We start from the raw sequence: 27,826 nt of genomic DNA on the forward strand, positions 1-27,826 counted from the left end.
GTATAGTTGCTGTAAGGCAAACATCTTGCATCTCCATTTTTGTGTTTCAGGTTTTGACACTGTGAATCTGGCAGTTGTTCTTTACATCATTGGCCATTGGCTTGCTCACTGGGGGTCTTTTCATGTCTTTTTATGTTATTTATTTTTTCTTTTTTTGTCTTTTACTAATTACTGATTATGTAAAGCTGCTTTGTGACAACAACAGTTGTAAAAAGTGCTGTACAAATAAATTTGACTTGACTTGACATTGTGTCATTTATGATGAATAGACCAATACAAATTCTCGACAGTTACTCCAAATGAAATATTTATACATTGACTTCTATTAAAAGTTGTTTTCCTTATTGTAAAAATCTTCCTTTTTGGAGATTTTCAAGGTTTTGATTAATTTATATAAAGGATCTAACTGTGACCGTCTACACTTGAATTAAGCTCTAGCGCACAATGTAAAACCCCTTAGTTATACAAAGAGGAAAAGATACAGAGAAAAAAGCAGGATGAGAGTGGGAAGGAAACATTGTAAATACAAACCATTTCCAAAAACTATTTTGTATTTTTTCCTAAAGCAGTGCTGGTAAATATATATTTAAGAAGCTGCGATTTCATTATGAAGGACTTCTCATTTTCTGTTAACACTAAGGTATCAAACCGTAGACAACACCCACACACACGGAGCGCTGCAGCTACAGGTGCCAGCTCATCTGGAGTGGTTATTTATAGCACATACCTGAGGCACTGGTGTTCCGCTTCTGAGCTCCTGGGGGAATTCTGGAAGAAGAAAAAACAGTTCCTCTTTTATCTGCTTTATCAGAAGTGCTTTAAGTCTGACCTCATGCACATCTTCTTATCATAGTTTAATGGATGTAATTGTTGCTAGCTTTGAAGTTAAAGTGTAAGATTTCTTTATCCTGCCATGGTCCTCTCAGTCAATGGTTATGGTTAATATTTGTAACTATGCCCTGTTCACTTTTTTTAGGAATCAAAAATTTTGGGGTGTTGTTTGAAAACATAGTGGAGAACTTGCAGTGCACTCTTCCAATTCAACATTATTATACATTTACATTTACGGCATTTAGCAGACACTCTTATCCAGAGCGACTTACAAAAGTGCTTTGCTCTTTACCCAAGGATAACCTCAGCTAGTTAGAATAGACTAATAATTCAAAATATACCTCTAAGCTTAGACATTACTAAATACAAGTCAATAAGGTGACCACTCTACTATTCGCCCAAGTATTCTCGGGAGAGGTGGGTCTTCAGTCTGCGTTTGAAAACAGCAAGCGACTCTGCTGTTCAGACACCCAGAGGAAGTTTGTTCCACCACTTTGGGACAGAGAAAAGCCTGGACGCTTGTCTTCCGCGGATTTTGAGGGATGGCGGGTCGAGCCGAGCCGCACTCGAAGGCCTTCTCGGATCGTCTTTTGACCATTGCCATCAAGTACGGAGGGGCTGGTCCGTTCTTGTCTTTGTAGGCCAGCGAGAGAATGCAGCAGTGGAGTGACATGGCTGAATTTAGAAACGTTGAAGACGACCGGTGCCGCTGCATTCTGGATAAGTTGCAGGGGCCTGATGGTACACAGAGGGAGACCAGCCAGAAGAGAGTTGCAGTAGTCAAGTCTCGAAGTGACGAGAGACTAAACAAGCACCCGGGCAGCCTCTCTAGAGAGGAAGGGTCGAATTCTTTGGATGTTGTACAGGAGAAATCTGCATGACCGAGTTATATTTGCAACATGACTTGAGAACAATAACTGATCATCCATGACTACACCAAGACTTTGAGCTTCTGTAGAAGGAGTGACCAGTGAGTTCTCGAAGGAGATGGCAAGATAGTTTTTAAGTCCAGCAGTTCCCAGGATGTACAGCAGCTCTGTCTTGCTGGGGTTAAGTTTGAGGTGGTGAGCCGCCATCCAAGAAGAGACGTCGGCGAGACATGCTAAAATGCGGGTAGAAACCTGTGTCAGACGGTGGGAAAGAAGGGATGAGTTGAGTGTCATCAGCGTAACAGTGGTAAGAGAATCCATGAGAGGATATCACTTTACCAAGAGAGCTAATGTAAAGTGAGAAAATAAGAGGAACCAAGAACCGAGCCTTGTGGAACGCCAGTGGAGAGACTACAAGGAGCGGATGTGTCCCCCTGCCATGTTACCTGGTATGAGCGTCCCTGAAGGTACGATGCAAACCATCGCCATGCAGAGCCAGTAACTCCAAGGCCAGCAAGGATAGTTGCCGTAGTAGCAATGCTGGAAATACCAGTAATGTACAGAATGTGTTACTACTGTAAGAGGGTGATGCTAGTGTATGAAATGAAACACTTAAATCGCTGGTTGTGTTCCTCATAAGAGTGTTCCATGTGCTATTCCAGATTTCCATTGTATGGAGTATTATTTACATAGGTGACCATTTTAAACTCAGCAGAATTAAATTAAGATCTTAAGGGGCGTATTTCCCCTCTACTCAACACAATGCTAGTCAGTGCTGTTAACTGATGTAACACAACTTTCGATTTCAGTCTCTTCTAAGCACTTTCCATTGTGCAGTGAAGGTGTGTTAGCCGCAATTTGAGAACACATGAGCTACTCTTTCCTCTTCCAGCGCTGGTAGCATCGTGTGACAACCCAAGGGTGGTGTTATGCTGTCTGTAAGTGTTTAAGGTGTCTGACAAGGGTCTGATGAAATAATACCTATTCCTCTTTCCTTCTTCAGCATCAGCAGGAACTGCTGGCTCTCCAGCATCAGCAGGAGCTATTGGAGCACCAGAGGAAGATGGAGAAGCATCGTGTGGAGCAAGAGCTGGAGAAACAGCAACGGGAGCAGAAACTCCAACTCCTCAAGAACAAAGAGAGGGGTCAGGAGAGTGAGTCCAGTACTTTTTTGTTTTTAACATTAGAGTTGAATGTAATCTTAAATGTAGTGGTGTTGCTAGGTAGCAGTATCTTTGCTAGCAGTAGCTTTAACTGTGTTTAGAGTAAGTGACTATATGTAAATTAACAGTGACCGCCCTAATCGATATAGGACTTGCAAGATAATAGCAGCAAGCACACATTGTGGAAATGAAAGCAAGAATCAAAGCAAAGATTTAATGTACATGGTCAAAAATATACATGCAGCACCTAATTATATATGGATATGTGGTGTGAGTACCTGTCCTTTTGAAACACCCACTTATTATTATTATTATTATTCCTGCCCATCCAAACCAGTTCCCTCTGGAAGGAAGTTAAGGACTGTGGCTTCTTATTAACAAAGCTTATTACAGATAAGGCCTAATATTTAGTACCTGCAGGGACCTCTGTGCAAACAGGTGGGGATATTCCTCATTAATAGAAGTAAAATAACTGGTGGGCTATTGGGCATTTAAGTTGCTGTATGTACGTTTCTGGCCCTGTATGTATAATTTTGGCCATGTTATAATTTTAGAATATTAGTATCTTTGCAATAATACAGCAGTACAGAAATGCTGTTGTGAACATAAACTTGTAAATATTAAGCACCCAAATCATTTAAAACATGTGGCTATTATCCTATATTTAAGTGCCTTTAAAGGAGACTTTAAGAAGATGCAAAGATCGACTCCAGAGGGCTAATTATACTTTCAGCACATCTTTAAGACTTGTGCCTTAGTTTAGCCACTGAATCTGATCACCCCTAGTTGCCAAAGGTTTACTATACAGAAAGTAATATGTAGCTGCACTTCTGAGATCGCTACCAATTTTTCATTTTCAGTCCTCTCAAATTTGCAGCCAACTGTGCCTTTAGACCTGTGCTCCATTTTGTTCGCAACACACAGGCAGAAGTTGTACAAATTGCACCTAATACTATCCACATTAGATGCTGCTGTGAATTTGAACTGCTGTTAATACAGTTGTATCGAGTTTTTAGCAAATTTAAAGCTTTTTTTTATAGGTTTATGTACTACACAAATGTGAAGTGAAAAACAGCAAAAATAGAGACACACGATTTTGTGTGACCGCGATGATAAGTAAATTTAAAAGTGCCTTCAGGACATCATTTACCATATCTTGCTCCAAACGTCACAAACACTATTGATTCCCTTCTGCCGGTCCGAGCTCTGAGCAGCCGGCCTGTCGGTTTGTTTGATTGACGCTTGTTGTGACAAGTGGGTGTTTATGGAGGTAAACATGGCAGTATCTCCAGTGGCAGCAGCTGTAATTCAGGATGGCAGGAGCCTCTCTGGCCTGCGGCCTGTCACTCAACACCTTCTTCCCTCGTCACAGCCTTCTGAGACTCATTTGCAGCCGACAAAGCCAGGAAGGCCTGAGAGAGAGAGAGAGCTCAGCTTGCTGGAGTGCTGCGTAAGAAAGCATGAATAGAGTTCAACTTAAGATAGGCCTGGGTTGGCATTGAGGACCGCTAATAATGGTAATTTAAAGACTGTTAAAAACTACTGTCTGTCAGAAAACTACTGTGTCCGTTTGGTAAATGTATATTACTTATGTCAAATAAGTGAGCAAGTTGTTTCAAGAGCATCTTGTACGGATGAATATTGCATACAACAACCTAGATTAAAAAAAGCAACTTCTCAATCAGTTGCTTTTTAACTTTGCACTGGAAAGCTAATGTAGCTATCACTAACATTTTTTGGTAAAAACAAAAGAACGCAGTAGAGAAAGATTCACTGATGAATGGAAAGAGGAAAAAATGTGTTCCTTCTTTGGGGCAACCTAGTTTTTTGTTTTTTTTTTCTTCCAATTTGTTACTGTCAATTAACCCACCTGTTTATAGCTCCCCAATGTCAAATGTTTAAGCTCAATGTGAATGTGAACCTCATCCAGACGCCACACTTTTGTCTGTTTTTAAAGATATACATTATGTAACCAGGCCGTATTTGTATGTTGTATGAACATAGTTGTTCCGAAATACTTAAAAAAGAGAACTGAAATGACTTCCTTTAGTAGAACAGTTCCAATACAAAAACTCTAGGAAAAGTAAGTTATTATATTAGTGAGTAAAATGCCTTTTAGCACTACTCGTTTCATATGAACTAGACATTCATCTTTGGGTCTGCTTTTTGACTTTTTCATTTCCTCTCAGTTATAAAATTTAAGGAAAAAATTTAAGGAAAAAATAAGTGTGGTTTAGTTTTCATTCTTTTATTTTAACACAAAATTAGGTTTTTGTACAAGCATGATATCTGTCTGGCATTGCAGCTACAAACTTGCCCAATCAGCTTCTTTCGTCCAGTCTCTACATTAACTTGGTTTACTGTCACTGAGCAAAGACCAAAATTACCAAAATAAAAGGACAAAGTCCCTGTCAATACCCTTCATTCTCTGAAGAAACATTGCATGAGCTTTGAATAACGTGATCCTGTAGTGTATGATTATCAGGTTCACATTTCTTTTACATTACAAAACCAGAATGTCTTAATTCATCTGTTTTTGTATATTTGTGCTCAGGTTTATCAGTTAAACATGTATTTGTGTAATGAATTGTTGGTTAATGCCACAATAGCAGCTTTTGTAGAGAAAGGCACAAATCAGTTAATCCTCAGATCAGTTTATACCAGTCTTTTTTCTAAATTAACCCAACTCTCCACATTTTAACTGATATCCATAATTTAGACTATTTCATGATGTATAAAGAATAGAATGTTTGAGTGACAACTGGGGGGGGGGGGTGAAATGTTGACATTTTATTGATTTGCAACCTTATAAGAACAAAGGTTATGTTTCTCTGTAATGCTAATCATAATTTCTGTACTTTATAAGTTGTTTAATTATCAGTTTTAGAAACAGAAAATGGATATCTGCATCTAACGTACCAACTAAATGAATAAACCAACCCTTCAACATCTAAATCACTTCTATCTCATATCACCCATACTTGCGTAAACTCATTTTTTTCATTGTTGTGGACAGGTGCAGTGGCCAGTACAGAGGTGAAAATGAGACTGCAGGAGTTTGTGCTAAATAAGAAGAAAGCACTCGCCCAGCGAAACCTTAACCACTGCATATCCAACAACCCGCGCTACTGGTACGGGTAAGAGAATGTATACAAATCACATTTTTGAGGGTGGACTGCCTGGTGCCTTTTACACCCTGGGTTATTCATTTGCATTAAAGAAATATGCCTTAAAGGTCAAAATGTACAAAATAGCATTTTTTATATTTGTAGATTTGTCATTGAAATACAGAAGATTTATGTATTTATTTGATTTACATATTTAGTCAGGCAATTAATTTAATGCAGGTGATTTGTTTTCTCTCTCTTTAATTTGAATGCTTTAGGTTGCACCTTTCACAAACCTTTTTAACTTTCTCTCCATGCTTGTGGTCTCTCAGACAACACTCTGAAAGAAGTGGTCCAACATAAATGTTCCTTAACTTAAAGCACAATTTGTTACGTTTACCTTGTTGGATGGGTCTAGAGCAATGCCCACTTGAAAGAAGAGGGATGAGCATGGTAGTGCAAACATAAAGAAAAACTCTTCAAAAGCACAAGCAGTGGACTTAGTAAAACCTGATACCCAGTCCAAAACACATTTGACTGACTAGCAAGTCAAGTCAAGTCAAGTCAAGTGGGTTTTATTGTCATTTCAACTACATACAGAGTACACAGTGAAACGAAACAACGTTCCTCCAGGACCATGGTGCAACATAGACAGTGCATACAAGACACAAGTGCAACACAAACAAACAAGTGCGGACAGACAACACAACACAGTACAGACCAGAGAATAATAAATAATGACGGTAGTGTGCAAATTGTGCAATGTACAATAAATGGAGTCCAGTGAGGTAGTAAAGTTATTAGTGCAAATGCTTGTGCAAAAAATGCTTCCCATGTTATCTGGGGTAAATGGTTGGAAAGAGAGAGAGAGAGGGAGAGTGTACATGTACCAGAAAGATATCAGTTTGGAAGTTGAGTTGTGTTGAGGAGTCTGATGGCTTGGGGGAAGAAGCTGTTGCAGAGTCTGGACGTGTTGGACCGGCAAACTGTTTACCCGCATTATATATCTGACATGCCCAGAACAAGATGACCTGGACTTTTTTTTTACCACCTGTGGCAGGTGCTATTTATGCATGTCTGAACACAGAGAAAACAGTTGGCTCTTTGAAGAGAAGAGACCCTTCTGCGGTACCCTTTGTTGTCTAATGTGTCAACAGCAATACATTCAGGCACATTGTCCCCTTTAATTCATTGAAATCTGCCACCAGAGCAGTTACTGCACAAGGTTGGCATAGTAGAGCCATCTGTGTGCTACTGCAACTTAGCTCTATTTTAAGGAAACAAACAACATGCATATGGATCCCTGTATATACTGAGCAAATGTGCACACATTAGCGTTGGTAAATTTATAAGACTACGTACTGTATTGCCAATTAAATGGAGCACCAGTACCAAATGTGAACTGGAGTGATATATAACGCCCCCCCCCCACCACAACTTTGGCATTCTGAAAAGTGTTCCCTGAGGTGATTAAGCATCATTGAATACCATATTAATATCATGAGCACTGGGCAAAAATAATAAATCTAATCTAATTCTGTAACACATCTAGTCTACTGTTATGTTAAGTTGTTCAAGCAAAATGCCCTACTGTTAGATGCTCAACCCACAGGAAGTGCTTTAATTAATAATAGCTTAAGTTTTGTATTTTTTTAAAGACAAAATATTGGTATCAGCTGATATTCAAAGCTCTATTTAAAAAAACGTGATTGTTATCAAGCCATCTCTAGCCGAGAGCCATTTGTGTTCTAGGACTAATCATCCAACATCGGTACCTGACCTCAGTAATGCTCTTAGGGGGGTGATCCAACATCTTTCCAATAGATTAAGAAAGAAGCGGTTACTGCAGCAAACAATGGGCAAACTTCCTATTTATACCCTTGGAATTCTGAATAAATTGTAAAGGAGCAGACTTGCACACTTCTGGCTGTATAATGCAGGTCCATACCATAGTTTAGAGGTCCATCAAAACCAGAACTATAACAATAACATGAGTACAGTGAATGTTTTGAAGCATGTCGCTGATGAAAGGTTGCCAGACGTGCACGTCTCTTCCTGACACCTGCCTTTTTGAGGTGAGTGCGGTTTTCAACGGCTGAGCCCCCTGTACCCTGTGAAAAGATCTAATGCAAACATTCAATAATGGTTTATTACATGCTGTTGAGAGGCTGTTGAGAGGTTGTTATTTTTCTATAATCTTGAGTGCTCTCGGGCGCTTACTGCTGTCAATGGTAGCTTCAGGGTAGCTAGTTCCTGACTACTTGGGATCATTCTGTTTGCTGGCATGAGTACTGAGGGCAATGTGTAGACAAAGCAGACTAGCACCCTGACCATTGGTGGCTAAGTTGCCTTCATAACAGTGTGTTGTGAAACATGAGGTGGTACAGCGGGAGTGTGTGGTTTGTGGTGTCTGAGGCTAGCCTCAGCAGAGAGGCGCTCTGTGATTTTGAGAGACTGTCCTGCGAATGGGAGGGCTGGCCGGAAATGTGGCATGAAGCAAGCTCAGCAGAGCAGAACATTGGTTTGGCTTTGGCCCATCCTAGGCCTCTCACTGCCAGGGAACCATGGAGCCTGTTTTTATGTGGATCATGGTTACACCTGACGCCCAGAGGCTTTCCTTGAGTAGCAGAGCAGCTTCCCAGTCCGTGCAGTATATATAGAAACTAAGCTGCAAAAAAGTTATTTTCAGTGCATTGTTTTGTGATGTCACAAAACAGATCAAAGATAAATATACTAATTATGGCCATGTTTTTGTTACAGTAAAACGGTCAATGGAAGGTTTATGTTCTCTCCAATACTACTATTAGTGTTGTGCAAATGAACAGGTTTGGAATAGTTAATAGAAAGATAAATTCTAATTGGGTTCCATGTTGTCCATAATTTGGTATTAATGTTACCTCTTTCTCAGTGCCTTTCCTCTTATCTGTTTTTACAGGAAAACCCAGCACAGTTCTCTAGACCAAAGCTCTCCCCCTCAGACTGGAGTGTCTGCTTATAACCACCCTGCCGTGGGTGTCTACGACTCCAAGGACTTCCCACTTCGCAAGACAGGTGTTGCACTATGTCCACACACACACCCAGACTACCACATATACTTTGGTTTAACAGAGCAAGCAACAGAAATTTTTTGGATTCATGAAGGACTGTAACATGATATATGTCCCAGTTCTGCTGAATCAGCTGCACTGAAAGTCATTGTGACGTTTTGTGATAATGGACTCCAGCTTTAAGAGAAATCTTGAGAGAAAATGTTTGAGAATATCTGTGGATGTGCGCAGTAATTTAACCCCTCCTTCAGAATGGTTATGTAGGATTCTAATGGAATGTATGCATAGGAAACCATTATTGGGTCGTTAGGCAGTGCAGTGGCGCTGGTACTGTATAATTATTCACTTAGCGGCAAGGCCGATGTGATGCTGTTGACTCTAGCCTCACCGCTGGAGATTAGCCAGTTTACTCTGGCTGCTGGGACCACATTCCACCCTGCTGGGATGGATTAGGGAGTGGACTAGTATGTGTGTGTACTTGCATGTGTGTATGTGTGTACGAATGTGCTGTGTATGTGCATGTACGTGTGCTGTAGTTTTATTAGTTGTCTGTGGATCTAATCTCTGACGACTATGCACAGTTAAATTTGGCCATAATGGTGGAACATGACTGACTGATTTTGCATGTAGTTAGTGGTTAATAGCAGTAGCTGCCCTGTTTGCAGCTCTGATGGATTCCGGATCATGCCACAGATAAAGTGAAACTGCGCTGTGCTGTAGGTGAGTGGAAACTATCGGTTGTCTCCACCAGGAGCAGGAGCCCTCCTCAATAACCTAATTCATTTCTCCCAGCCTTTTTCCTCTACAGCAGTGACAAGTTTGTGGGATTTGCTTATGTTAATGACGTCCCGTTAGTTAGGAGAGCCTTTATTTAATGCCTGTTCCATGCCATGCGAGCGTCACTTCCAGTAATGGGCAAATGAATCAACGAAGCATTCTTTTCTCTCATGGCCGCACAAATGCAAAAGGTTCTCTGCACACAGACTCACAAAAATGCAGCCTGACACACTAATGCACTCCCTGCATCTATACATTACACTGTAATTATAGTCTTCAGTTGAAACATGATTTTTCTGATCACTGCTTTTCTTTATTATACTTATGCCAGTGTATAAAATCATGTGAAAAAGGTAGGACACTCCATAAAAAGCTTTGTCTTCTAAAATATTCACAAACAAATTGAAATGATCTTATTTTATTTTATGAACAATACTACGAAATGTTGGTAATATAACAAACAATCAAACTGTAAAATGTAATTACTAGAAATAATAGAGATGTAATTTTCTTGTGAGGAAAAAGTCATCCTCCCTATAGCTGGCATTTCCCCCTAAAATAACTTTAGTTGGATGTTTAGTTGGATGTCTTTCAGTCTCTGACATCAACTGGGAGAAAGTTTTTTCCCACTCCTCCATACAGAATTCCTTCAGCTGTGTGATGTCTCATTTGTAGTTTCTAGACAGATGTTCTCACATTTCCCTCAAGCGCTCTCTGATGCGATAAAAAAATCCTAGTGGATTCTATGATGGAGAGCTCTCCAGGACCTACTGCAGAAAAGCAGTCCAAAACCATGACATTTTAACAGTTTATATGGGTTTTTGTGCTTAAATACTGTGTCTGATTTACGCCAAACATTCTCTCTTCTCCAAATAATTCAACTTTGGGGTTATTTGTCCAAAGCACATTATTCCAGATGTCTTAGTCTTGCTCTGGGTTGGGGCAGTGGTGGCTTAATGGTTAGAGCACCGGAGTATTGATGACAAGGTTGTAGGTTCGATACCCGGGCTGCCACTGTTTGGGCCCTTGAGCAAGGCCTTTCACCCTCACTGCTCCCTGGGTTCCACAGCAATGGCTACCCACTGCTCCGGGCTTGTGTGCTCACGGTCACTGTGTGTGTGTTTGATCACTAGTGTGTACAGTGGGGCAAAAAAGTGATTAGGTACACTTCAACTATGAAAGACAAAATGAGAAAAAAAATCCAGGAAATCACATTGTAGGATTTTTAAAGAATTTGTTTGTAAAATATGGTGGAAAATAAGTATTTGGTTAATAACAAAAGTTCAACTCAATACTTTGTCACATAACCTTTGTTGTAAATGACAGAGGTCAAACGTTTCATGTAAGTCTTCACCAGGTTTGCACACACTGTAGCTGGTATTTTGGCCCATTCCTCCATGCAGATCTCCTCTAGAGCAGTGACATTTTGGGGCTGTCGCTGGGCAACACGGACTTTCAACTCCCTCCACTATTTTTATATTGGGTTGAGGTCTGGAGACTGGCTAGGCCACTCCAGGACCTTGACATGCTTTTACAGAGACACTCCTTAGTTGCCCGAGCGGTGTTTTAGGGATCATTGTCATTCTGGAAGACCCAGCCACGTTTCATCTTCAATGCTCCCACTGATGGAAGAAGGTTTTGGCTTAAAGTCTCACGATACATGGCCCATTCATTCTTCCATTAACACAAATCAGTCGTCCTGTCACCATTGGAGAAAAACAGCACCCAAAGCATGATGTTTCCACCCCCATGCTTCACAGTAGGTATGGTGTTCTTTGGATGCAACTCAACATTCTTCTTCCTCCAAACACAACGAGTTGAGTTTTTACAAAAAGTTCTATTTTGGTTTTATCTGACCACATGATATTCTCCCAGTCCTCTACTGGATCATCCATATGCTCTCTTGGAAACTTCAGACGGGCCTGGACATGTACTGGCTTAAGCAGGGGGACACGCCTGGCACTGCAAGATTTGAGTCCCTCTCGGCGTAATGTGTTACTGATGGTAGCCTTTGTTACTTTGTTACTCCCAGCGCTCTGCAGGTCATTCATCAGGTCCCTCTGTGTAGTTATGTGATTTTTGTTCACTGTTCTCATGATCATTTTGACCCTACGGGATGAGATCTTGGGTGGGGCCCCAGATCGAAGGATATTATCAATGGTCTTGTATGTCTTGTATTTTTTTTACAATTGCTCCTACAGTTGATTTATTCACACCAAGCTGCTTGCCTGTTGTAGATTCACTCTTTCCAGCCTGGTGCAGGTCTACCATTTTTTTTCCTGTGTCCTTTGACAGGTCTTTGGTCTTGGCCATGGTTAAGTTTGGAGTCTGACTGTTTAAGGCTGTGGACAGGTGTTTTTATACAGATAACAAGGTCAAACAGGTCCCATTAATACAGGTAATGAGTGGAGGACAGAAGAGCTTCTTTAAAAAGAAGTTACAGGTCTGTGAGAGCCAGAAATCTTGCTTGTTTGTGGGTGACCAAATACTTATTTTCCACCATAATTTACAAATAAATTCTTTAAATTTATTGTTTTTTAAATTTCTTTTGATATTTTTTTCTCATTTTGTCTCTAATAGTTGAAGTGTACCTATGATGAAAATTACAGACCTCTGTCATCTTTTCTGCCCCACTGTATGTGTGTGTTCACTACACAGATGGGTTAAAGGCAGAGGCCAAACTCCATTTGTGTTGGACACAAATGGTTGTCATGTTAGGTTTTCTCTGAAAAATCTTATCTTAGTTGTTTTTTTTTGTTGTTGTTTTTTTTTGACATCTGGCAATGCAGTGAAACTGACATGGTTGTGGTGTGTTAGTGTGTGTTTAGTGTGGTCCCAGGACGCTGCCCACAGGACACTGTTGGCTAGATATTTCTGGTTGTGGACTATTCTAGGTTCCCCCTGTCACATGATGCCACCAAAACAGCGAGGGTAGAGGCTAGCAATGAACACCTAAACAAGCTTGGAGAAGAACACTGACTGTCACTCTTACTACATCAGCTAGCAAATGCCCAGCATTGTACTGAATGATCAGGGAAAGGGAGGACCATCCTACCCATCCAGAGAGAATGAGTCCCTGCTCAGTCACTGCAGTGCATCACCCGGGTATCAAACTCAGTCTTCCAAAGATAGAGGTGGCCACTAATGTTAAAGTTGTATCATCATTGTAAATTTGTAACAAAATAATCAGAATTTTGTACTGCTGTACCAAGGACTAAAACACCATCATCTCTGTCCTAGTATTCAGCGATGGCTCAATCCGCTGATTATGACTGTTAAGCAGCATGCGAATGAATGAGGCCTATTACAAAGCCTCTGTGTGCCGCATTCACTCTCTGCTGCATGAAAGGATTAATGGAGCAATTCTGTCCTGTACTACTTGTACCAGTGCCCATTCATGATGGGGTTGTGTGAATGGGGCAGACCACACATAGCTGGACAGACTCTTTCATCCAACATGCATAAGTGGGTGGGAGCCAACTCTGAGGTCAATGACCTCTCGCGGAGGGCAGGGCTGAATGGGTGCCCTACCCTGCCCCAGCCCCCGGTCCTCACACATCTAGCATTGTGGTGGTCACAGCCTTGCACTGTTCCCACGTTACACTCAACCAGGGCCATGGTAAGGGAAGATGTGAAAAAAGAGAGAAGAGAAACTGGACTAGTTGGACCAAATTAAAAATGCTTTACAATCAGAGCAATGAAGCTCCTCCTTACAAAAGAGTACGTCTTTATGATAGATCTGCCATTTTTTAGCAGCAAATCAAGCTGCATGATCGAGATGAGTGTCTGGAAATAGTAAAGGTGACATAGAATGCATTTATTGAGTATTATAATTTGTTCTTGTCTTTGTCCTTTGTAAGTAGTAGGAGTAGTAGTATGTATGTGACTTTGGTGGGGGGGATGCCCAAATGTGGTTTAGACGCCCATTTACAACCCTGTTATTTTGTCTCAGATTGAAACATACTGAATTTCTTTTTAATGGTGGGCTTGTAAAAAAAATAAATAATAAGCTCTGCTGTTATTGGCTGGTCTACAGCACCACAACTGCTCACATGAGCCCCATAGCACAGCCTCCACTAGCTTTCTTTAACAAGAATTATTTTTTTGTAATTCTTACCAGATAGTGTAGCTGTCTTTTCAATGTCTTTTCTGTGCAGTGTGCTAGCTAAAGAGTTTGTTGCCTGGTAAGCTTTTAGCCAAGTTGTTGCGTGTCAAGCTCCCCTTCTGCAGACCCTGGCACAGAAGGCTGAGATCACAAGACCTGGTTTGTGTAGCGGGTGTAGAGTCTGACAGTGATGTGCTGCTCTCCAGTGTTATACGTTTCAACAGCATCATAGTCTCTCAAAGTGTCTGTTTTTGATGGACAGCATTCATTTTGTGCACACTCGAGCACAAGTGGAGTGAGCTACAGTGGGGGAAAAAAAAGCATTTAGTCAGTCACCAATTGTGCAAGTTCTCCCCCTTAAAAAAATGAGAGAGGCCTGTAATTGACATCATAGGTAGACCTCAACTATGAGAGACAAAATAAGAAAAAAAATTCTGAAAATCACATTTTCAATTTATTTGCAAATAATGGTGGAAAATAAGTATTTGGTCACCTACAAACAAGCATGATTTCTTGCTGTCACAGATCTGTAACTTCTTCTTTAAGAGGCTTCTCTGTCCTCCACTCATTACCTGTATTAATGGCACCTGTTTGAACTCGTTAACAGTATAAAAGACACCTGCCCACAACCTCAAACAGTCACACTCCAAACGCCACTATGGTGAAGACCAAAGAGCTGTCAAAGGACACCAGAAACAAAATTGTAGACCTGCACCAGGCTGGGAAGACTGAATCTGCAATAGGCAAGCAGCTTGGTGTGAAGAAATCTACTGTGGGAGCAATAATCGGATCAAATAAATTCTTTAAAAATCAGACAATGTGATTTTCAGAATTTTTTTTTTCTTGTCAATTACAGGCCTCTCTCATCTTTTTAAGTGGGAGAACTTGCACAATTGGTGACTGACTAAATACTTTTTTTCCCCCACTGTATTTCTACACCCAATTTTCATATCTGCTGGAATGCCGAAATGTCAAAACTACAGCCAATCAGAAATCTCAGGAGGCATTGTACCAATTATCTCTCAGCTTATTATGTTCTTTATTCCAATATGTGTGTTTATTGACATTATCTAGTCTGTTGTGCTTGTAACATTTTTACCATTAGCTAGATGGATGGCTTACTTTCTAGCATTAAATAAAATGTAAATAATTTATTAATAAGACATTCTGTCACAAATAATGTTTTGGTGGTTTTTGGTGTAACTTGTGTTTTTGGCTTATGTAATGTGTTTTTTGGCATACAACTTTATATGATTCGCTTGAGGTTACTTCAAATGAATAACTAGCTTGCGAGTATGTATGAGTTTCAATAATGTTGAGTTTTTTCAAGTTTTGCCTGTACGCATTTTGAAAGGAAATTACTATGTTAAGCAGGTTTTTATGTTTTGAATGAAAGCAGAGTGTTGGGAAGCGTATAGAAATTCATTAGCTCTGTACTGTGTTACCCTAGCACTGTTAAAAAGTCAGTATATTTTACAGGAAGCAATATAGTAAAATAGTGTTCTCTAAATGACTGGGACAATTTCCAGTCTTTTAATAATGTTGTCTTTTAAAAATATCATACTTTATTAGCAGGCCCATTATAGAAACATGTCAAGAAACTTTTACAATGAAAAGAATGTTTCCTCATTCAACATTGACTATCTAACGCATGTTGTCTAAATGAAATCTCTACTTGAATTATCTTAATGGATAACAAGACTCATTTAGCCATTGATAAAGCCTAGAGCCATGTCATTAGCATTTCTGCACTGTGCTGAGTGTAATAAACCTACTTAAAAATGAATTATAAACTATTTTAAGGACTGCGTCCAAGTTTATTTTGTACAGAACGACCCACAACCTCTATCCACCCCAACATGGGTTGACCAGGCACCAACAAATGGTCCTAGCAGAAGCATGTCATTTTCCCTCCCATCATGAAACGCACCAATGCTGTGACATGGAATAACAGGAGCAATTTTACTGTAGCTAATTTTGCCCTTGTAAATTGGTAAATCTCTTCTCTCTGAATAGCGTCAGAACCAAACCTGAAGGTGCGCTCTCGTCTGAAGCAGAAGGTCACAGAGAGGCGGAGCAGTCCACTGTTACGCAGGAGAGACAACCCCATCAGCACCACCAAGAAACGCTCTCTCGACATGGCAGGTATTGTCTCAACACACAGTGCTAGACTCATGCATGTTTTTATATGTATTTGGGACCTATAGTGCTTCTTTTGTGGTCTTGCGTTTGATATAGCACATCATCTTACCACATCAGTATTCTCACTTCCACCTTTGTTCTTGAGCTGTGGTCTGATCAAGTCAAGTCAAGTGGGTTTTATTGTCATTTCAACTACATACAGAGTACACAGTGAAACGAAACAACATTCCTCCAGGACCATGGTGCAACATAGACAGTGCATACAAAACACAAGTGCAACACAAAGTGCGCACAGACAACACAACACAGTACAGACAGAGAATAATAAATAATTGGGGGTAGTGTACAAATTAGGCAGTGTGTAATAAATATTGACTCCAGTGAGTTAGTAAGGTTATTAGTGCAAATGCTTTGTGCAAAAATGCTTCCCATCTCTTGTTTGATTTTGCTGCTGTAAAAACTGACTTTCCCCGTGGGATAAATAAAGTGATCTATCTATCTTTCTTTTTTATCTGGGGTAAATGGTTGGAGAGAGAGAGAGAGAGTGTGTGCGCATGTAACAGAAAAGACATCAGTTCAGAAGTTGAGTTGAGTTGAGAAGTCTGATGGCTTGGGGGAAGAAGCTATTGCAGAGTCTGGTCGTGTTGGACCGGATGCTGCAGTACCTTCTTCCTGATGGCAGGAGGGAGAACAGTCTGTATGAAGGGTGGGTGGAGTCATCCACAATGCTGGTTGCTTTGCGGATGCAGTGGGCAGTGTAAATGTCAATGACGGAGGGGAGAGAGACTCCGATGATCCTCTCAGCTGTCCTCACAATGCGTTGGAGGGTCTTGCAGTCAGAGGCTGTGCAGGTCCCAAACCAGGCAGTGATGCAACTGCTTAGGATGCTCTCTATGGTCCCTCTATAGAAGAGGGTGAGGATGGGTGGAGGGAGACGGGCCTTTCTCAGCTTCCAGAGGAAGTAGAGACGCTGCTGGGCTTTCTTGGCTGTAGAGCTGGTGTTCAGGGACCAGGTGAGGTTCTCCGCTAGGTGAACACCAAGGAACTTGGTGCTCCTAACAATCTCCACAGAGGAGCCGTTGATGTTGAGCGGAGACTGGTCATGTCTTAGGCTTCATTTCATTGGTTCAAATGGAAGTACCTTACAATGACTGTAGGCTTTCTTTGATACAAGACAATTCAACCATGAAGCTAGTTTTGACCACTTCACTTGGGAAATCTGACTCTTAAGCTCAGTTCACATATTTTCAATATTGTGTTGAGGTCAGGACTTCGGGAAGGCTTTTCCAAAAGCTCAGCTTTAGCCTTCTTTATTATTTCCACATCACATTTGTATTGTCTTGTTGTAACAGCCAGTTGTGTCCACATGTCACTTTTCTAACTGATGGTTTGAGGTTATGCTGAAGAATTCTAAGGTATTTTCCCTGCTTCATTATTTGATCCACTTTGTGCAATGTAGTAGTTCCACTTTAGTTGTGCATCCACAGATGGGCTACAGCATCTAATTGTTAATTAGCAAGTTAGACCTAAGGTGTTTCTGATAAAGTGACCAGAAAGTGATTAACATATACTAGCATTCAAAAGTTGGAAATCCCTTAGCATATTAATAGATACAATTAATTAATTTATATACATGAATTGAAACATGTAAACTCACCCTGGTATAGTGTATTAAAATAATTTGATATACGTTCCTCAAAGGCAATGACTTTATATTGCTGAAAACATTCCAAACATTTGAATGGTTGTGTAACACTTCTGTTACGCACTTTTTACAGCCTAACACTTACTGCTCTAAGTCTTTATAATTTGTGGATTCAGTGCATTACACACCATCTCAGTTCTGTAATGTATTTGTGTTCTGTATTCTTGTTGTCCAGACTCTGCATGTAGCAGTGCTCCAGGATCAGGCCCAAGCTCCCCCAACAACAGCTCACACAGCAACTTGTGTGAGAATGGCATCAGTGTGGCTGTCTCCAGCAGCTCAGCAGAGGTAAAGATACTTCAGCACTTGTGGACACTTAAGCAACTGTGTGTACACACTACTGTGGAAAGCCTGCACAAATGTTTTAATTTTTTTATTTTTTTTGTTAGTTTTACTTGTTAGTTTTACTTGTTAGTGTGTGTGTGTGTGTGTGTGTGCGCGCGCGCATGCATGTGCATATGTCTGATGTCTGTGTGTATTTGCTCCAGCCGTCTCTAACTAACAGGCTTGCTGGACGAGATGGCTCAGTGAATCAGCTGTCTCTATATACCTCTCCCTCGCTACCCAACATCACTTTGGGCCTGCCAGCCACCGCTACTAATAATGTGAGTTACTCCTTCAGTCTTCCATCACTCTTCTTCTATCTCTCTTTCTTACCTGATTCCTCAGCAAAACATACATTGTGTTGTTTATTAAAGATCAACATTTAAACTAAAAGGTTAACATTCACATGAACATAATCTATCAATTACCCCAGTTGCAGTTTATTAACCAAGACATGGCTGAAAACTGATGTCTGCATGTTCGGTATACACAAGATATGCTTGGCTAACATTGCTAAAAAAAAAAAAAAAAAAAAAAAAGGATTTGTCACTGTACTGTGTACTGCACAGCGAAATGTGTCCTCCGCACACACACACTAGTGATCTAGGGTTAGGGAGTACACACACACCCAGAGCAGTGGGCAGCCAACTCCAGCGCCCGGAGAGCAGAGAGGGTAAAGGGCCTTGCTCAAGGGCCCAACAGTGGCAGCTTGCCGAGCCTGGGAATCAAACCCATAACCCTGTTATCGATAGCCCAGCGCTCTAACCGCTGAGCCACCACTGCCCCAGAACAAACGCTGTCACCAGTCTCATCTTGGTAAATGCATGTCAAAAGTAAAAAAAAAAAAATACATTGTGTGGATTGTCATTGAACATTTAAAATGAAAATTGGATATTGGAATATTAGAATAATAAAAAGTTGTGCTAAGGTAAAAGTGGTCCCAGTTAACCACTATGGTTGACCCATCATTCGGCTCTGAGAGGTTGTTGTGTTTATAGACTAAGTAAGTAACCAATGTTTTTAATAGTAATGTTGTTTTCTGCCTAAAACAAGTAAATATTTGGATGCAGAGTGAGCATGTGTTTGGTGAAATGAGATTGGTAACAATCTAAGACCAATGTTTGTTACCAATGACAGCCTACCTTTTCCTGTTCTAAACTAGAAAAGCACAATTAACAAACTACCAAACATATCTCAGCTGATTGACTGCATTCGGGGTAAGTGATAAATTAAGTTAATTACTTTTTCTGTTGCTAAACATTCCCTTTACATTACATTTACATTAACGGCATTTAGCAGACGCTCTTATCCAGAGCGACTTACAAAGTGCTTTGCTATTTACCCAAGAAGAGCCTTAGCTAGTTAGAATAGACTAATAATTCAAAAGATACCTCTAAGCTTTAGACATTGCTAAACACAATACAATAAGGTGACCATAGAACTATTCCTCCAAGTACTCTCTGAAGAGGTGGGTCTTCAGTTTGCGTTTGAAGACAGCGAGCGACTGGGCCGTTCGGACACCCAGGGGCAGCTCGTTCCACCACTTTGGTGCCAGGACAGAAAAAAGCCTGGACGCTTGTCTTCCGCGGATTTTAAGGGATGGCGGGTCGAGCCGAGCCGTACTTGAAGCTCGAAGGGCTCTTGGTGCGGATCGGCTTTTGACCATTGCCATCAGATACGGAGGGGCAGGTCCGTTCTTGGCTTTGTAGGCCAGTGTCAGGGTTTTAAATCTGATGCGGGCAGCTACAGGAAGCCAGTGGAGAGAACGCAGCAGTGGAGTGACATGGCTAAATTTTGGGACATTGAAGACAACCCGTGCCGCTGCATTCTGGATGAGTTGCAGGGGCCTGATGGTGCGCAGAGGGAGACCAGCCAGAAGAGAATTGCAGTAGTCAAGTCTGGAATTGACGAGAGACTGAACAAGCACCTGGGCGAGCTCTCTAGAGAGGAAGGGTCGAATTCTCCGGATGTTGTACAGAAGAAATCTGCAGGACCGAGTTACGTTTACAACATGACTTGAGAACGATAACTGATCATCCATCACTACACCAAGGCTTCGAGCTTCTGTAGAAGGAGTGACCAGTGAGTTCTCAAAGGTGATGGCAAGATCGTTTTTTGGTCCAGCAGTTCCCAGGATGTACAGCAGCTCCGTCTTGCTGGGGTTGAGTTTGAGGTGGTGAGCCGCCATCCAAGAAGAGACTTCGGCGAGGCATGCTGAGATGCGGGCAGAAACCTGTGTGTCAGATGGTGGGAAAGAGAGCATGAGTTGAGTGTCATCGGCGACACTTATACTTATAAGTATACTTATACTTATACTATACTTTACTTATACTTATGTTATGCATACGCTCACTTGGCATATCATCAGGTAAAGATACTACACTGATGCACTTTGCAGGTATACAATTATGGACTGCAGCCAAGTATTGCTACACAACTTTTATTTTTTTCCCCACTTTGTCATTCCAAAAAATTAACCATTGTTGGATTGCCACTGACCATATATTTGGGAGGTGGCAAAAATATAGGTGGACTATTCTTAAATGTATTGACTATGCATAACAGCAGATGAACTACAGTCAGTAACTGTATATGCAGACTATGTGGTAAATATATAATATGTAGACAAAGTGACAGAAAAATACAAAGTATGTGTGCCTAATAAACCCAGTGCATATTGGCAAAATGTAGCCTTAATAGCTGATAACTATTATGGGATCTTGTTAGTTTGGAATGCAGTTTTTGAACATCTAGCTCCCCGGTTCACTTGGGCTTATAACTGACTGTCCTTATTGGGTAATTTCCAGTGACTTTGTTATATATATATATATATATATATATTTTTTTTTTTTAATTGTTTCAATTTGCTATCTAGGTGACCTCTACCCAGCAGGACAGTGACCACCTGTCCATGACCAATTTACCCATAACCACCCCGTTCCTGGCCACCTCTCACCTGCCTTCTTACCTGGGTACTTCTGACTCAGCCAGTTCCCACAATGCCCTGCTGCAGCACATGGTCCTTCTGGAGCAGTCAGCCACAGCGAGTCCTTTAGCTACAGGTGAGTATGGCAGAATTGTCCAGTTTTAATAACGCAAATTGATGGGTACAGAGGCAAGATTCTGTTGCCTCAATGGAAAAGCCATACATTATAGTTCCAGAAGTATCATTAGCTCAAAAGGTTGTTTAGAAAACCCAGATCGTCGCGTGAAAATCCCTAGCTAAACATAATGAAATAAAAATAAATGATGACAGTAGACAATATGATAAATGACATAGTCACAGTGTAGTAAGGGAAACGTGTAAACACACCAACCCATTAACATTTAAGGTTTACTTAATTGGAAGACTCTTGGAAGAGATCGGTCTTCATTCGGCATTTGAAGACAGTAAGCTTCCAAGGGAAGTTTGTTCCACCACTTATTTGCGAGGACAGAAAAAAGTCTTCCACTTGTCTTCCGGGCTTCTTAAAGGATGGTGGGTCAAACCGAGATGTACTTGAAGCTCAAAGAACTCTTGGTACAGATCAGGTTTTGACCATTGCTATCAAGTCTGTATGGTCCATTCTTGGCTTTGTAGGCCAGCGTCAAGGTTTTAAATCTGATGCAGGCAGCTACAGGAAGCTATTCTGTTTCATTGTTCTATGTGGTGGAGGGTTTTTCCCCTTAACCCCCACCACTTCCTACCCTTTAGTTAATTAGATCAGTGTTCCAAGGCGGTCCCAACAGGCAGTTCTGGCCGTGGAACACCATGTGCCATGCCGAGGGGAGGAGCAGTGGGGGAGTCGGTCTTCCCGCCAGCACCGCATGCCAGTCAGCCCCACTCTGCCATGCTCTCATAAGTCCCCAAAGAATGGATCTCTAATTCCCTGAATGGGAGCCGGCAGGGGGAACAATGCACAGCCCCAAATTGGTGCAGTGACCCGGGACAGTGTTCCTAGTCTTCCCAGTGCTATTTTCAGCTGCCAATTTGGCTATTCATTGAGCCAGTCATCGACTGCTTCTTCTGTCCATGGTTGGGTGAGGAAATCAGGGGATCAGTGAATGTTTTGGCAGAATGTTTGGTGCAGTATTTTTTACAAGGTTCAGGGAGGTTGCTCTGAAGAGTTTAGTAACTAAACTAACTAACTTGATGTATCATTTAGTCCACATGCTGTCAATCAGGCATGACATATTATGTATGTGTGCATTCTTCAGATTTGGGTTGAATTGTAAACACAACCTGTTCAAAAGGTTGCAAATGTTGTTGTTTTTTTTAAACAGACAAACCGATGTCTTAAAATTTTAAGTAATGCCATGTATACACTACATGACTTTCAGAGTCGTCAGATTGTTGTACTCTTCACACTACACAACTTGTCTTGTAATCAGGAATCCTTTAATCGTGGTGGTCAGCAACGCAGGGTCACAAACCACATGATCTTTCACCAGGAAGAGCCTGCAAAGAGTCTTTTAGCTCTACAAAACACGAAAACACTTTCACACAGAGTATAACTGTTGCGGTGTCAGGAGACAAGACATGTGGACACAAGACACACGTGGACAAAATTGTTGGTACCTCTCGGTTAATGAAAGAGAAACCCACAATGGTCACAGAAATAACTTGAATCTTACAAAAGTAATAATAAACAAAAATTATGTGAAAATTAACAAATGAAAATCCAACATTGATTTTGAACTATGCTTCAACAGAATTATTTAAAAAAATAAACTCATGAAACAGGCCTGGGCAAAAATTATGGTACCCTTAACTTAATATTTTGTTGCACAACCTTTTGAGGCAATCACTGCAATCAAACGATCCCTGTAATTGTCAGTGAGACTTCTGTACCTCTCATGAGCAAACTGCTCCAGTTGTCTCAGGTTTGAAGGGTGGCTTTTCCAGACGGCATGTTTCTGCTTCTTCCAAAGATGCTCATAGAAGGCCACTTCAGAATAGTCCAATGTTTTCCTCGTAGCCATTCTTGATGTCCATCAATATTCCTCCTGCGGCCACGTCCAGGTTGGCTACAGTCCCATGGATCTTACATTTCTGAATAACGTGCAACTGTAGTCACAGGAACATCAAGCTGCTTGGAGATGGTTTTATAACCACCCAGCCCGACCTGCTGGAAAATTGCCCGCTGAGGTCCCCTCTACCTGCATCAAACCAGTTGCCACTTACCGGTCCAACCAGCAGGCCCCCCACCCACCACCACCCATATGAGACCAGCGTCTCATCCCTCTACCACTGCTACCTGTTTAATGACCATGTTAAAACCTAAATGGACTCGTAACTATCTGCCACTATTAATATCACCATTATTAACTATCTGTTGTATCTGGTTTGGTAATTATCATTAATGTTTAAATAGTTCTGACCAGAGGAGGATGGGTCCCCCTTGTGAGTCTTGGTTCCTCCCAAGGTTTCTTCCTCCAGCTCTGAGGGAGTTTTTCCTTGCCACTGTTGCCGTTGGCTTGCTCATTGGGGGTCTTTGATCCTTCATGTCTTGCATTATTTCTTTCTTCTTTGTCTATGTCTTTTATTAATTACTAATTATGTAAAGCTGCTTTGTGACGACAACAGTTATAAAAAGCGCTATACAAATAAATCTGACTTGACTTATAACCTTTACCTTTAACATGCTTGTCTATAATTCTCTTTCCTTCACTTCCTCTGGTCCAAGTTGAGTGTGGTACACACCATATCACCAAACAGCACGGTGACTACCTGTAGCCCTATATATAGGCCCACTGACTGATTACAAGATTGTAGACACCTGTGATGCTAATTAGTAGACACACCTTGATTTAACATGTCCCTTTGGTCACATTATTCTCAGGGGTACCATAATTTTTGTCCAGGCCAGGTTTATTGAGTTTACTTTTTAAAATAAAAAAGGTTAAAGCATGGTTCAAAATCAATGTCAGATTTTCATTTGGGTTTTTTTTGTTATAGAATTTTTGTTTATTATTACATTTGTTATATTTAAGTTATTTCTGTGACCATTGTAGCCATGCTTGTTGATGTTGTATTACTTCACTCTCTTTGGCTGTAGCTTGTCACTGCACTAACTTTCAGCAACACTACCGGATTTAGAGTCACTGACAGGTCCAGATATTACCATGCTAGATATTTAGATTTATATATTTATATTTATAAAGTTTATTTGCTGAATAGAAAAGTGCAGTCAACATTTATGAAAGTTTCACAAACATTTAAAAACATTACAACATTTTGTAGAAAAAAAAAACATTTTTGAATGAAAACAACATTAAATACAAACCGGATAAAAAAAAAGTTGGGACACTAAACAAATTGTGAATAAAAACTGAATGCAATGATGTGGAGATGGCAAATGTCAATATTTTATTCGTAATAGAACATAGATGACAGATCAAAAGTTTAATCTGAGTAAATGTAACATTTTAAAGGAGAAATATGTTGATTCAAAATTTCATGGCGTCAACAAATCCCAAAAAAGTTGGGACAAGGCCATTTTTACCACTGTGTGGCATCCCCCCTTCTTCTTGCAACACTCAACAGACGTCTGGGGACAGAGGAGACCAGTTTCTCAAGTTTAGAAATAGGAATGCTCTCCCATTCATGTCTAATACAGGCCTCTAACTGTTCAATTGTCTTGGGCCTTCTTTGTCGCACCTTCCTCTTTATGATGCGCCAAATGTTCTCTATAGGTGAAAGATCTGGACTGCAGGCTGGCCATTTCAATACCCGGATCCTTCTCCTACGTAGCCATGATGATGTGATTGCTGCAGAATGTGGTCTGGCATTATCTTGTTAAAAAATGCAGGGTCTTCCCTGAAAGAGATGACGTCTAGATGGGAGCATATGTTGTTCTAGAACCTGAACATAGTTCTCTGCATTAACGGTGCCTTTCCAGACATGCAAGCTGCCCATGCCACAAGCACTCATGCAACCCCATACCTTCAGTGATGCAGGCTTCTGAACGGAGCATTGATAACAACTTGGGTTATCCTTGTCCTCTCTGGTCCGGATGACATGTCATCCCAGTGTTCCATAAGGAACTTCAAATTGTGACTCATCTGACCACAGAACAGTCTTCCATTTTGCCACACTCCATTTTAAAAGACCCCTGGCCCAGTGCAAACGTCTGAGCTTGTGGAGCTTGCTTAGAAATGGCTTTGTCTTTGCACTGTAGAGTTTCAGCTGGCAACGGCAGATGGCACAGTGGATTGTGTTCACTGACAATGATTTCTGGAAGTATTCCTGAGCCCATTCTGTTATTTCCTTGACAGTGGCATTCATGTTTGAGGTGCAGTGACGTTTAAGGGCCCGGAGATCACGAGCATCCAGTAGAGTTTTACGGCCTTGACCCTTACGCACAGCGATTGTTCCAGATTCTCTGAATCTTTTGATGATGTTAAGCACTGTTGATGATGATAACTTAAAAGTCTTTGCTATGGTGGGTAACACCATTCTGGTATTGCTGCACTATCTTTCTGCGCAACAATGGTGGAATTGGTGATTCTCTTACCATCTTGGCTTCAGAGAGACACTGACACTCTGAGAAGCTCTTTTTATACCCAATCATGTTGTCAATTGACCTAATTGGTCTTCCAGCTGTTCGTTATATGCTCAATTTCCTTTTTCCAGCCACTTATTGCCACTTGTCCCAACTTTTTTGGGATTTGTTGACGCCATGAAATTTTGAATCAACATATTTCTCCTTTAAAATGTTACATTTACTCAGATTAAACTTTTGATCTGTCATCTATGTTCTATTAAGAATAAAATATTGACATTTGCCATTTCCACATCATTGCATTCAGTTTTTATTCACAATTTGTTTAGTGTCCCAACTTTTTTGGAATCCGGTTTGTACTATATCAAAAACAATTACACTGTGCATCCTTCAGAAATATATCCGTTACACATGCTGCAAGTTTTAATGAGCAGTATCTCACCTCTCTAATCCATCACCCACCACTCTGCTGTCCGTAGGCATCAGTGCCCTTCCTCTGCAGTCTCCTGCCCTGCATAAGCTGAGGCAGCACCGTCCGCTGGGCCGCACCCAGTCTGCCCCTCTGCCCCAGAGCAACCAGGCCCTTCAGCAGCTGGTGGTTCAGCAGCAGCACCAGCAGTTCCTGGAGAAACATAAGCAGCAGTTCCAACAGCTCCACATCAACAAGGTGAGAACACATGATTATGGCTTCACATGCTATGGAGTGCTGGGCATACAAGTCATATGGAAGCATAGAAGACATGTAGAAATATGCATAGTAGTAGGAATCAGTGGCGCACAATTAGTTTTTGGCTGACTAATTGTAAAAATACAAAGTACAGAATGTTGTTCCAAACACAGTTTTATACAGTTCTATACTGTAAGTATAGTCTACTGTACACAAAGTAGAAACACAGATTTCAGCATAATAACTGGCTAGAGGGCTGGCTTAGAAAAGGCATTTTTGGTTACTGGCTGGCTAAGTGAGTGACTGATTAACTGACTGACTAGTTTTTCTTGTACTGATGGTCTGAGGACTACATTTTGCCACAAAGCTAACAAGTATATTAGTAAAAATAACAAGTATAAGTACTGCCTAGAGGACATGTAATCTTAGGTAAGCTGAAATATTATTGTTAAGGGAAGTGGTGCGAAGACATACTGTGGCATTAATATGTGTGTCAAAGTCCTTAGCATGTTGACTTAACATCGCTACTGCGGTGCTAGCATCGCGCCCAACATTGCTACTGCGGTGTTAGCATTGCTACCATGATGACAAGCCATGTTCATGAGGTCTTGGGCCTTTCACATCTAAAAACTTGTGGTCTACATCTTAAGGCTCTGAGGGCAAGGTTTGAGTCCTTCATCAGGCAGGGTCCCATGAAATGGTACATGACACAAAATAGGTCATTTTGTGCCACAGCACCTTTTTCAAAATAAAGAGCCGACATTTTGGTCCCAAACTCTTCATTGTTGAAATAGAAGTGATGTGACAATTCAAGTGGAAGGTTCTGCAGGGGACTGTGGTAACTTACCCTTCGTAGTTGCCTTGGCACAGTGAGCAACTTGAGCGCTGACTGAGTGTAGGAATTTTCCCAGTTCAGTAGCAACAACATGTTGGAACGTTATAAGTAACTAAAACTAACTTTACAGCCATATCCGCACCTGCGCGGCTCTCATTCACTGCTCTTGTTTCGAGCACATGAGACACTAACTGCCATTCATAGGTGATAAAATGTGCAGTTACAGTAACATAAGTTGTACTATTAGGGCAGGGTTAGTATTATTTGGGCAAGTGGAGCAACATAATTTTACCACAGGATGTTTATAAAGTTGTGATGTGGCAATTCAGTACCACGTTTTTTGGTTTCATATAATGTTAACTTTTTTTAGTACTTTTTGAACTTTTTTTTGTTTAACTTTTGTTAGTACTGTAATCCCACACACAATGCAGTGTGATTATGTATCATGTATAACCACTTTTAAAAACAGGTGGTTCAGTAGTTAGAGCAGTAGGCTATTAATGATTAATGATGAGGTTTTTGAGGGTCCATACCCAGACTCAGCAAGCTGACAGTGTGTGTGTGTTTGCTCACTAGTGTGTAAGTGTGTGTTCACTACACAGAAGGGTTATAGGCAGAGGCCAAACTCCATCAGCGTCTAACACAAATGGTGAATATTGTTGTCTTGTATTGTCAGTGTACAGCTTATAGTAAAAATAAGCAGTTGAGGTTTGCAACATTTGCCACAAATTAAAACGACCTGTGTAATTTGTGTCATACATGAAACAACT

At 40.9% G+C, this 27,826-nt stretch overlaps 1 protein-coding gene across 9 annotated transcripts in view; it reads left to right on the forward strand.

Moving 5' to 3' along the window:
• The window catches only part of LOC140559965 (histone deacetylase 4-like), a 92,773-nt gene that overhangs the window by 41,679 nt on the left and 23,268 nt on the right, over nt 1-27,826 (forward strand). For 7 of the 9 annotated variants that reach the window (XM_072683820.1, XM_072683823.1, XM_072683821.1 and 4 more), the window contains 8 exons: nt 2,704-2,854; nt 5,880-6,000; nt 8,906-9,021; nt 15,916-16,044; nt 17,922-18,034; nt 18,235-18,351; nt 20,946-21,132; nt 26,034-26,221. In XM_072683820.1, coding sequence (XP_072539921.1) covers nt 2,704-2,854; nt 5,880-6,000; nt 8,906-9,021; nt 15,916-16,044; nt 17,922-18,034; nt 18,235-18,351; nt 20,946-21,132; nt 26,034-26,221 — 1,122 coding nt within the window. The remainder of the gene's footprint in view (nt 1-2,703; nt 2,855-5,879; nt 6,001-8,905; nt 9,022-15,915; nt 16,045-17,921; nt 18,035-18,234; nt 18,352-20,945; nt 21,133-26,033; nt 26,222-27,826) is intronic. The other 2 variants (XM_072683819.1, XM_072683826.1) reach the window with 1 other exon arrangement.

Source organism: Salminus brasiliensis, chromosome 7 (assembly GCF_030463535.1).
Source record: "Salminus brasiliensis chromosome 7, fSalBra1.hap2, whole genome shotgun sequence".
Lineage (NCBI taxonomy): Eukaryota > Metazoa > Chordata > Actinopteri > Characiformes > Bryconidae > Salminus > Salminus brasiliensis.